Raw genomic sequence first — 12,530 nt, 5'->3', positions numbered from 1 at the left:
TCACAATGAGACTCCATTCACTTGCAGCAGGGACACAGGGTTGTTTGGCCACATGACCTGTGCCACAGCCTAAGTTGCCATGTAGCCTGGCCTTAAAGTAATGCTCCAGCAAATAATTTTTTTAAAGACTTATTTATTAACGCTGTTTAAAAAGGAATCTGTCAGCAGGTTATGCTATGGAATACTACATCTGCTTGATGTAGGGGCAGAGACCCTGATTCCAGCCATGTGTCCCCAAACTTAGCTGCTTGCTGTAGTTTTGACAAAATCCTGTTTTCTCTGCTGTAGATGTAGCAGTGCTCAGAATGCTGAGTGGTGTATAACCCCCGCCCACACCACTGATTGGCAGATTGGCAGCTTCCTGTGTACACTGTAAACAATCAGTGGTTGGGGAGTGGTTGGACCAGCAGGCATGTGACAACTAGTCCTACACTAATAATCTCCGGCTGATAAAACACTGATTGTACTTAAACTACAGCACACAGCCTAGTGAGTGACACATCCCTGGGATCATGTTCTCTGCCCCTGGGGAATCAGGTCTCATGTGTGGATAGGATATCAGTCTCTGACTTCCTGTGAACTACATAATGATAATTTATTTAATCCCCCTGGCAGCTCTCTCATCCAAGCTCTGCCTTCATTTCCTCTCTGTAGTCTGCATTAGGGAAACCGTAACAGGGGTGAAGAAGGAGACAAGATTTTAGACAGTTCATATACAGTGAGTACAGAAAGTATTCAGACCCCTTTACATTTTTCACTTTGTTTCATTGCAACCATTTGGTAAATTCTAAGAAGTTCATTTTTTTTCCTCATTAATGTACACTCTGCACCCCATCTTTACTGAAAAAACAGAAATGTAGACATTTTTGCAAATTTATTAAAAAAGAAAAACTGAAATATCACATGGTCATAAGTATTCAGACTCTTTGCTCAGTATTGAGTAGAAACACCCTTTTGAGCTAGTACAGCCATGAGTCTTCTTGGGAATGATGCAACAAGTTTTTCACACCTGGATTTGGGGATCCTCTGCCATTCTTCCTTGCAGATCCTCTCCAGTTCTGTCAGGTTGGATGGTGAACGTTGGTGGACAGCCATTTTCAGGTCTATCCAGAGATGCTCAATTGGGCTTAGGTCAGGGCTCTGGCTGGGCCAGTCAAGAATGGTCACAGAGTTGTTCTGAAGCCACTCCTTATTTTAGCTGTGTGCTTAGGGTCATTGTCTTGTGGAAAGGTGAACCTTCGGCCAAGTCTGCGGTCCAGAACACTCTGGAAGGGGCTTTCATCCAGGATATCTCTACCGCATTCATGTTTCCTTCAATTGCAACCAGTCGTCCTGTCCCTGCAGCTGAAAAACACCCCCATAGTATGATGATGCCACCACCATGTTTCACTGTTGGGATTGTATTGGGCAGGTGATGAGCAGTGTCTGGTTTTCTCCACATATACTGCTTAGAACTTTTTGGTGATAATTCTATCTTCGTCTCATCAGACCAGATTATCTTATTTCTCATAGCCTGGGAGTCCTTCATGTGTTTTTGAGCAAACTATATCCAGGCTTTCATATGTCTTGCACTGAGGAGAGGCTTCCATCGGGCACCTCTGCCATAAAGGCCCGATTGGTTGAGGGCTGCAGTGATAGTTGACTCTGTGGAACTTTCTCCCTACTGCATCTCTGGAGCTCAGCCACAGTGATCTTGGGGTTCTTCTTTACCTCTCTCACCAAGGCTCTTGTCTCACGATTGCTCAGTTTGGCTGGACGGCCAGATCTAGGAAGACTTCTGGTGGTCCCAAACTTCTTCCATTTAAGGATTACGCAGGCCACTGTGCTCTAAGGAATCTTGAGTAATGCAGAAATTCTTTTGTTACCTTGGCCAGATCTGTGCGTTGCCACAATTCTGTCTCTGGGCTCCTTGGGCAGTTCCTTTGAGCTCATGATTCTCATTTGGTCTGACATGCACTGTGAGCTGTGAGATCTTATATAGACAGGTGTGTGCCTTTCCAAATCAAGTCCTATCAGTTTAATTAAACACAGCTGGACTCCAATGAAGGAGTAGAACCATCTCAAGGAGGATCACAAGGAAATGGACAGCATGTAACTTAAATATGAGTGTCTGAATACTTATGACCATGTGATATTTCAGTTTTCTTTTTTAATAAATTTGCAAAAATTTCTACATTTGTTTTTTTCAGTCAAGATGGGGTGCAGAGTGTACTTTAATGAGAAAAAAAGATTAACTTTTTAGAATTTACCAAATAGCTGCAATGAAACAAAGAGTGAAAAATTTAAAGGGGCCTGAATACTTTCCGTACCCACTGTATGGTGCACCAAATATACAGGCATTCAATAGTAGCATATATGCTGCACAAACGCAAAACAAAATCTTTTTTTTTTTTTTTTTTTTAAAAAGGAAAGTGTCATGCAAGGACACACAAGTTTGGGGTGGAGGGGGGAGTCAAATACCCAGCCGGCACAGTCACCGCAGCAAAGACTCAGGCCTTCCCATTTCTACTTCGCTCTTATCTCTTATATAAGCTTTATATACCAGGTACACATCCCAATAAAATATAGATATCTTAAAAGCAGGAAGTGACAAGAAAATTGGAGCAGATCTGTGAAGTTTGCATGATTGCATCCTACAACCCATCACTGCGGACTCACCCGATCTTTTAGCTGGTTGACTTCAGCATTAGTGACAGCGTGCTTTAACTGAAGCTGAGTATAAAAAAAAAAAGACATCCTAGTTAGTAAAACACAAAATACAACACAACTGTTCAACTAGAACATCAATATCTTTTGTGCCCCCAAGCGGTAAAACCTCTAGTGTAAAAGGTTACGCTCAGATGGCAAATTTATTGCAGTTTTAGGTGTCAATCCTGCACTAAAAATCCAGAGAATATTTTAGCCCAATGCTAGTGAATGAGGTTCAGAAATCTACACCAGTATTTAAAGACTTAAAGGGGTTGTCCGGCCTCGGAGTACTAGTCTGCAGTTAACGTCAGAAACGGGCAGCCATGTGACCGCAAGTATATGATTTGCATACTTACGGCCACATTCCGCCTAGACTGTGTCCGGCCTCACTCAATACACATGCATTGAGAGAGGCTGTAGACGTCTAGTCGGCATGAGACATGTAAACAAATCACATACTTGTGGTCACGCGCCCGCCGCCGGCATTGGAGAACCCTCACAGTGCATGTTATGTGAGGATTCTCAGGTCTGCAGTCAGATAGAATGCAGACTACTAGCCTAGGACTGGACAACCCCTTTAAGACCATAAGGTTTAAAAAAAAAAAAGGGATATTCTTTTCTCGTACATTAATGGCATAATTAAAGGATATGAAATAAATGTATGACAGATGCAGGTCTCCCCCACATACTCGTTAATTTTTGGAACTTTTTAGGCCCAATGACATAAAATGCGACCAGCTCCCATAACATCATTGACATTCTAGTGTACAAATACTGAGTAAGGTAGGGCCGATCACATCAGCAGCACTCTACCTCTTTAAATTTGAGTGCCAGCTGAGAGGCGTCCATATCTGAAGGAAAACTTATATCGTCACTTTCTGGCAACTCGAACACTTCTACAGAATTTCCATGTAGATGCGACTCTAGATTATCCTCATCATCCTCGTCGAAATCTTCTTCCTGCCGAAAAAAAAAGTGCACAGGTTTGCCAAGAATTCTACATTTATAAACTTACAAAAGTATTAAAACAGATGTCCTGCACATGTAAAATCACCAGAAGAAGAATACAGGACTACAATACTAAGGGCGATAGGAATAAAGTCATTTTATTCTTCTTCCCAAATGCACATGAATCACCTTAAAGTGGATGTGACACATGAATATGTGGTATGGGGACTGTCCGGTTAGCTAAAATGGCGCAAAAAAAAAAATAATAATATTGTACCATTTAGATAATAGAAGCAAATCAAAAAATACACAGAACACCAGAAGTACGGTAAATTTATAGGGGACTGTCCACACAGTGATCGATTTGCTGCTTTGGGCGCATAAACCGCAGCCATCTGCTACTAATCAGCGCTTTAAGAGGTGAAAGTTGCCCTCGTGAATATATTGGGCTCATAACGGAGTGTCAAGGATTTTCTACGATTGCTACTATTAGCCAAAAAAGGTAGAATAATGTCAACCTTACATCACCAAGCACAATGCCAAGCATCGGATGGAGTGGTGTAAAGCTGCCACCACTGAACTCTGGAGGAAACGTTCTGTGCAGTGATGGATCACGTTTATCTATCTGCCATCTGATTGACGGTCTGGGTTTAGTAAATGCCAGGAGAAGGTTACCTGCCTGACTGCGTTGTGCCCACTGTACAGTTTGGTGGAGGACAGATATTGTTAGGAGGCTCTTTTTCAGGAGTTGGCCGTGGCTCCTTGGTTCCCATGAAGTGAAATGTTTCAGCACAAGACATTTTGGCCAACTGATGGTTACAGCTATGTGGGAACAGTTCAGAGAAGGCCCTTTTCTGTTAACTAGTAAACAAAGTGAGACCCATAAAGGCATGGTTGGGTGAATTTGGTGCCGAAGAACATGACCGGCCACACAGAGCTCGGACCTCAATCAAATCGAACCATTGAGGATGAACTAGAACAGAAACTGTCAGCTCGGCCTCTCCTCCAACATTATTGTCGGACCTCTCAAATGCTCTTCTGGATGAAGTGGCAAAAAATTCCCACAGACAACTTAAAAATCTTGGAGAAAACCTTCTCAGAAGAGTTGAAGCTGTTATAGCTGCAAAGGGAAGAAAGCCGACTCCATATTAATGTCTACAGACGTAAAACGGACGACATAGAAGCTCCTGTAGGTGTAATGTGAAGGTTTCCACACTACTTTTGTCCATAAAAGGTATCATGGGATGGGGTCAAAACGTCCTCTATTACCTGCCCGGTGCTGCCCTCCGAGTATTGCTGGTCATACATATGCTGCTGACATCTCTCCTGCTCCAGAGTCTCGCTGATGAGCCGAGCCACTTCACTCTGGGTTCCCGGTTTCTCTCTCCCAATGAGGAACCTAAAATGAAAAAGTAGACAATGAAGAAACAAAAATCACTGATGAGCAAGAGGTCAAAAAAAAAAAAAAAAAAAGGTTTTGCCTTGCCAGAGCCACCATGTCCTTATCTCCTCCTAGATGGTCTTCATAAATCAGAGTGGGAAACCACTGGAAAGAGTGGCTTTACGTTCTGGCAAAACTGGACATGACCGAGTATGAGAAGTGTGAGCAGAGGACTGCCGCTTCTTCAACATGTATAAGAAAAAGACATGAGGGCAAAGTGGAGGCGGAAGCTCACATAATACACGGTGGCTCAGTGGTTAGCACTGCAGTCTTGCAGTGCTGGAGTCCTGGGTTTAAATCCCACCAAGGACGACATCTGTAAGGAGTTTGTATGTTCTCCCCGTGTTTGTGTGGGTAGATTGTGAGCCCCAATGGGGACAGTGATGATAATGTCTGTAGAGCGCTGTGGAATTAATGGTGCTATGTAAGTGAGTAAAATAAATAATAAAATTAAGAGATCCACTTATACCGGCACACATACATGTATGCAGAAAGCAATAAGGACAAATGGAATGAAAATGATCCAAAAGAGACCAAAAACAAAAAAGTCCCCAATGTCAATGCACTATACACCACAATGAACGCTGCAGAGAATACACAGCAATATAACCCAGGATGTATGGAAACAGATCCACAAAATGTAAGTAGCAAATCTAACGACTTCTGTCCTCGTTTACATCTCAAATACCAAGAAGTGCAGCAAAATATGACTCAAGGAACAAGCACATCATAGGGCAGAGCCAGATAAAGGTACCAAAAGGCCATGAAAGGGCAGAGCCAGTGCACCCAATAAACCAAGATAAAGTGGAGCTTGTTCATCTGGAGGCAGAAGAGCTGAGCCGCACACATATCACCAAGGTACAATGCCGACCTGCCCCAATTATCCAATTCACTCCAACGTCCCTCACACATCACAGATGGCAGTCGGCTGAACGGTCTTACCAACCGCGCTCTCTACAGAGTCCCCCATAACCAAGATCATTGCTGTGCGCTCCTGTCTTCTCTATAAGAACCTGACTGCGGATCATCTCCTGGAGACAAGAAGTCAGAAGAGTTGGGAGGCCCCCATACTGTTAGCAGATGATTGTCTAATTTTATGCAGGGTCTTAAGGCAACACCTTTAAGTGTGAATTCACGCCAGCCAAAATTTCACACCATGGACAAATCTGTCACAATATTCGCCTGCCTTACATCTGGATTTTGCTGTGGATTTACTATTGATTTCAATGCAGAGGGTAAAATCCACAGCAATTCTGTGACAATTTTGCACACACGTAACGCATGCCGATTTTTCAGTGGATCAGCCTGTGGTTTAGGTGTACATCTTATGTGGGAGGTTTGTGTGTGAATGTGTATTGTATTAGTTATGAGATGGGAACCTGATCTGAGAGATTTGGTTGTTAATAGTGTTCAGTGAACATGCTCAGATAACATGTTATCCAGAGCGCTCGGTCTTATCAGAGTATCTTGAACGTGCTCGGCTAATATGTTTGTTGGTCTCCCTACGGTTGCATGCTTTCCGGTGGTAAACAGACGCAACACATGCGGAGACTGACTGTTTCATAGATTATAATGGTGCCGACAGAGGGAACATGTGCTGTGGTGCATAATTTTTGGACGTATGCACCTACTGGAGGCGGGCACCCAAATGCAGTCTACTACGTCTGAGTGTCCGCCTCCAGTAGGGGTTCACGTCCAAAAATTATGCACGACAGCACATGTTCGCTCTGTCGGCACCATTATAATCTATGACCCCGATGGTGCATATATCTGAATCCAGTCTTGCAGGAGGTTCAGACGAGAGTCCCAACAGTGCCATTGAACAGGTGCCTAAACGCAATGTGAAAGCACCCACTAGTGCCACATGCCCACCAAATTCAGAGAGGAGACATTCTGGTTACAGCGGGATAATGGGACATCTGCCAAAATAAGCACAGAGCTTAGTATGTATAAAGAAGGCTTCATCAGACCCCCAGGGGAGGAATCCAGTGCAGCAGTGCTCAGCGGGCGCAGAAACCCTTCACCACCCTGGGCAATCCCTGCTCTTCATTATAGCCTCAAGAAATAAAGAGCAAAAAAAAAACAGCTACTGACAGTCAAGCAGGACGTGAAGACTAGAAACAGTAATCCGTGTATTGGCAATTGGGTTTATTATTAAAAATTATATATAACACACCATTTGGCTTTTACAGGCCCTATGTTTCCCTGCACATTTAACTTTGGTGATAAATCAGCTTGGAGGAGCTCATAAAAAGACAGATAAAAGAATAAACACTCTCCGTCAGACCCAACTCACTGACTGATCCTCAGTCAACTCCAGTAACGAGCAATACACAGCACAACACAGAGACCATAGAAGGCAAACCGTGCAACATTTTTAATAAAACAATAGAAAAACTGGCCCCAAATCCATGCATTTAAGAAAAAAAAAGGTCAACGCCTTTATAGACGTGAATTCCAGTTTGATTTTTGTTTTTTTTTTCACAAATGACATTGGTTGTTGCATGCAAATTGGCTTTTCAGCAACTGGAGGTAATTTGTCTTTTTGATGCCTTGTCAGAAAAACGTTTACCCTCCTGAGAAGGGGACAAGTAATATGGCTGCTTGTCAGTTTGCCATGCTGGAGTCTATGGATGAATGCTGAAGGACGATGCCAGGCATGTGATAAAAAGAAATAAAGGAAAAAAAGAAAATGTGAAAGCACTGCTATACTGAGCGCAGTAAGTGATTGACAATAGGAGTACTCCAGGGTCTTCCCAGTATCCACACCACAGACACAGCCTAATAAGTGACTGCTAAAAAGTGCGTCTAGCAATCCAAGCCGCTCAAGACGGAGTTGCTAAGTCATGCTGTAACTTTTAGAAAAGAAGATCTGACACCATTTGTGCCGACTGAACACAGACTATGTGCACATGGAGGTTTTCTTTCTTTTTTTGGAGTGAGCCTGCTTAAAAAAAAAGCTGCAAAAAAATTTCTATTAATTTTTTACCACTTTACCACTATGTTCAGATTTTTTTATTTTTTTTTTCGCTTCAAGTTTTGGGGAAAAAAAAAAAAAAAAAACTAGTAGAAAAATAGAAAGTGTCACTTCTTGGAATTCATGGAATCCACTCCAATCTAGGCACTGTCCAATCAGAAGGCTGCAAGGGAACTCTTTCAATACGCTGCAGGAATCAAGAAACTCCTCCAAAAACATCTAAAAAAAAAAAAAAAGTGTTTTCTACTTGAAAACTTTGGTTTTGACTTCAAAAAAAGCTCTGTGTGCACAGGCCCGTAGCATCTATGCCTCCCTGATGGTCAATGCCAGATAGTGAATGTGATAAACTGCTGTAGCGATGCCTATGATTGGCCAATTTTGGTTGAATCATAATAAAACCGCAGCAAAAAAAATAAAAAATAAAAATAAACCTTCTGTATATAGAAACAGATATACAGACAGCGTAAAAATGACAAAAAATGAGCTGCGGCCCCAATTCATATAAAGTTACACATCCATACATATATGAGGACGTACCCACCTGACTGTACCTTTGGTGTTTTTAAGTACCGTAGCAGCAAAGAGCTGTGTGACCCCAACTAGACTTGTACCATCGACTTCCACAATTTGGTCATTGACTTCAATCCTAAGGAAAAAAGAAAAGCTAATTTATCTAAAGTTTAAAACTAAACTAAACTAAGGTAAAACAAAAAAAATAAAAACAGCTCAGCCGTCTGTCGGGAGCGGAGGCGATCGTCAATCATTAACAGACGTATCATGATTGGGTAATAGGAATCAATATTGACAGAGAGACATGTGGCTACGGTGTCCTGCAGTGATCAATTCTACGCCGAAGGTCAAATGTGATGAGAATGAAAAGCAAAAGGAAAAAAAATAAAAGTTAGTTATGCATTCAATGAACCTCACAAGGTGAACAATTCAGAACAATGAAAAACCAAAATTTTTTTAGCCCGGTTGTTCATACGCGACACGTATCCTCGTTTTTGTGTCAGTGTTGAAATTAGCACGTATATATAGTTTACTTAAAAGATATATCTGATTCATGGAAAGCTGTGCAGCAATCAACTCGGAAGAATCACAGTACAACGAGGCAGATATCAAATTCAGGATTCTGGGAAATCTGGGTGACTACTTCCCTTTTGGGATCTGCAATGGGGGTTACTGTAACCCCCATTGCAGTTCCCAAAATGGAAGTCACCCAGCTTTCCCAAAATCCTGAATTACATATCTGACCATTGTCACTTTCGTTGCCAGAGCTTATAAGTTTTACAATCACATCCGACAGGTATCAATCACGTGTCTTGATCATTAGCATAGGACACGTGCACGATCTCGCAGCGTCTCGGCAGCTGTGCGGGGTCATCAGCACGGCTCACCTAAAACAGCAAAGTTTAGCAGCGCCAAATAAACCTTAACTGCCGAATATATTTTAAGTACATTCATGTCAAATATTATTAAATTATTGCTTTATTTAAACACTCTTTTTGGAGGGATTTTCTCACGTAGATGACCCCTCCTAATAATGGAGCCAGCACACTGCTCCGCTGTTTGCCGCTGGTCCAGCTTGATCACCAGTCGTACAATTCTCCCTATAGGAGGCCACTGCGGAAGGAATGCAGTATTGCGGAAAGTTTTCGTTGCTGATCTGATCACAAATCAGTGAACGAAATCCACACGTCGCTCACTGATTTTGTCGCAGACTTCACCCTACTCCATCACAAATCAGTGAACAAGCTGAAATACTCAATGAAAATCTGCACAAGAATGAGTACGCGACACTTTTGAAAGTCATTTTCATGGGGATTTCACGAATGACGTTTTAAGAAACCCTGTTTGCTTGTTTTATACGGTAAATTGCTTAGGATTTGCAGTACGGAATCCACAGCACACCCAGAGCAAAGCCTGAATGTGTGAACACTGTCCTAAGGCCTCCAGACAATAAGCAGCCGTCCTGCATTCTCTATGAGAGGGGAGCGGTCAGACCCCTCTGGCAGTGGCTTATTTCCAAGACAAACGAAAAAGTTTGGCTGCTGAAATTCAGGAGACCGGATCCTTTTCTTCCTCCACATCTGTCAGGGAAGAGTGGGGAGACCCACATACACATCCTGCAGGTATTGGCGGGTTTGTCCAACTTAGAAGGGTTGTCCCCTTTCATAAAAGCTTTTCCTATAAGCACCATTATTAGTAACAAAATAAACTGATCTTTACTCATGCTACCCCGGTCCGCCGCTGCTCCCGATGTCTGTTATCACCTGCAGCGGTAACATCACGTTCATAGCTCTACAACCAGTCAGTCAGCTCAGCGGCTTGTGCTGTCAACTCTGGGAAAGCCGCTTAGCTCAGATATTGGCAGCAAACCCTCAGCATAACATCACCAGGAACAGCGGCGCAGACTCAGCGATGGACCTGGGTAGGGTGAGCAAGGCACAGTTTATTAGGGGTTTTTTGTTTGTTTTGTTTTTTTTACTACTAATGGAGCTTATAGGAAAAACTTTTTGGAAAGGACACAACCCCTTTAATTCTGATGTGTGTGGGGGGGGCCTTTAGGAGCCATTCCGAGGCAGATTCAATGAGCAGTACTGCTACTACTATATAAACCCTGGTGACCCCCCTCCCATATCCTGGGCATGAGGACATGGGCATTCTGGTGGGAATATTCTAACAATGGCTTCCAATATAAAACTAATCTTTATTTTCAGGCTGGATAGAGAACACTAAAATATACGAGCGAGTGACACGTGATAATTACTAAGAAATATGTCTTACTAATGCAAAACTCCCAGCATTAAACACACCCTGCAGGGAGGAAAACCTCCACACACCATGCTGCCTGCCTGCTGACTGTGTAATGATTTATACACATATAGCGTGTACAATGTGTGACATGGTAAACATTACATCAGTGACGCCGCACCCCGTATACAGTGCACAACCCTGGGGAGGACGGGATCTGTTACACTATAGTCATATACCATGGTGACTATAGACTTCGGGCTGAGTAAAAGGATTCTCCAGGAGTCACCACATAATAGAAGGACTAAATGACTCCGTTCTGACCACTAATATAGTCATGTCCCCTATGCTTTACACTGCTGATCAGTTTCTTGAAGTGGGACTGATCATGCTTCTGTAGGGCTCATTCAGACATAAGTGATTTTTCTTGCAGGCAAAAAACGGTTTCATCAGTGCTTTTCATCAGTTTGGTCATTGTCAGTCTTTGGTAAGAGATTCAAGTTTTTATTGTATGAATAAAAAAAATAAAAATAAAAAAAAAGGAGGTTTCGCCAGCATCTGTCAAAACAGTCTGTGAAAGACTGACAGCACAGGCACAGAGGGCATTCGAGTGCTGCGATTTTTTTCACGGACTCAGACTTTTATTTGCGAGTTTGATCTGACACTTGGACAAGTGACCACCAAGTCCAAGAAAAGAAAAAAAAAAAAGAAGGACATGTGAACTACCCCCATAGACTATGGTAGATACAGATATATCATTTGACCGCGAATAACTGATGTGTGGCGAAGGCGGCAAGGGGTGGAACTGTTGAAAAAGGCTGCTAGAAAGCACAGGAATATTTGCAGCCACATAGTCGCACTAAAAAGTGTAATTTTTGTGCCGATTTAACCGTTGTGAGTAGGACAAGAAACTAAACAACATATTATACTCCGCTTTCCTGGTGCTTCCCTGATCCCCTTGCCCAGTCCTCTGCCTGCAATGACGCCTCAGCCCAAGTGATCGCAGCAGGGGTCACAAAAGGTAAGAGGCGATAAAAGGAGACGTTTTATTAAAGGCAAGTATAGTGTTTTTTTAATTAAAAAGTTGCTTTTCTCTTCTGTTTTTACACTTGTTGTCCACTATTATTTTAAAAAGGTGCCCCGAAAAAAAACAAAAACAAAAAAAAACAATGAACCACCATTTACTTCCCTAGTGCAGGGTTCCCCAACTCCAGTCCTCAATGCCACCAACAGGTCATATTTTCAGGATTTCCTTAGTATTACACAGGTGATAATTGCATCACCTGCACAGTCAATAATTCCATCACCTGTGCAATACTAAGGAAATCCTGAAAACATGACCTGTTGGTGGGCCTTGAGGACTGGAGTTGGGGAACCCTGCCCTAGTGGACCCCTGCTCACCCTCTTTACTGCTGCCAGGGTCCCATGCCGATCTCATGGTTTTCTCCTCTGGAGGGGAGGGTTAGGTGGCCATTACAGATAATCAACCACCACTGATTGGCTAAAAAGGAAGGTGACCACTGTAGTCAAACAATCTACTAGCTCTTTCTTCCAGCATGGACAAAACATGGGGGCTGCAGCCAATCACTTCATTTGATCCTACACCAAAAAAGTAAGAGACAGGTGGGGGACACTGACAGCAGTAAAGAGAAGTAGCAGGGGTACGATTTATTTATTTTAAATCAACATGAAAATTAAAATTAGTGGACACTCCCTTTAAGA

General features: G+C 42.7%; 1 protein-coding gene across 4 annotated transcripts in view; it reads right to left on the bottom strand.

Annotated features, from left to right (window-relative positions):
- Positions 1–12,530, bottom strand: part of LOC141161711 (neurabin-1-like) — a 110,826-nt gene that overhangs the window by 50,486 nt on the left and 47,810 nt on the right. For all 4 annotated transcript variants that reach the window (XM_073646936.1, XM_073646939.1, XM_073646937.1 and 1 more), the window contains exons 5-8: positions 8,596–8,700; positions 4,906–5,035; positions 3,502–3,648; positions 2,659–2,712 (exon numbers count right to left, since the gene is read on the bottom strand). In XM_073646936.1, the coding sequence (XP_073503037.1) occupies positions 2,659–2,712; positions 3,502–3,648; positions 4,906–5,035; positions 8,596–8,700 (436 nt within the window). The remainder of the gene's footprint in view (positions 1–2,658; positions 2,713–3,501; positions 3,649–4,905; positions 5,036–8,595; positions 8,701–12,530) is intronic.

Source organism: Phyllobates terribilis, unplaced genomic scaffold, assembly GCF_046119375.1.
Source record: "Phyllobates terribilis strain yellow unplaced genomic scaffold, ASM4611937v1 Scaffold_9__5_contigs__length_417890890, whole genome shotgun sequence".
Taxonomy (NCBI): Eukaryota; Metazoa; Chordata; class Amphibia; order Anura; family Dendrobatidae; genus Phyllobates; species Phyllobates terribilis.
The sequence above is the reverse complement of the archived record's forward strand: the minus strand, read 5'-3'. Positions and strand labels throughout refer to the sequence as shown.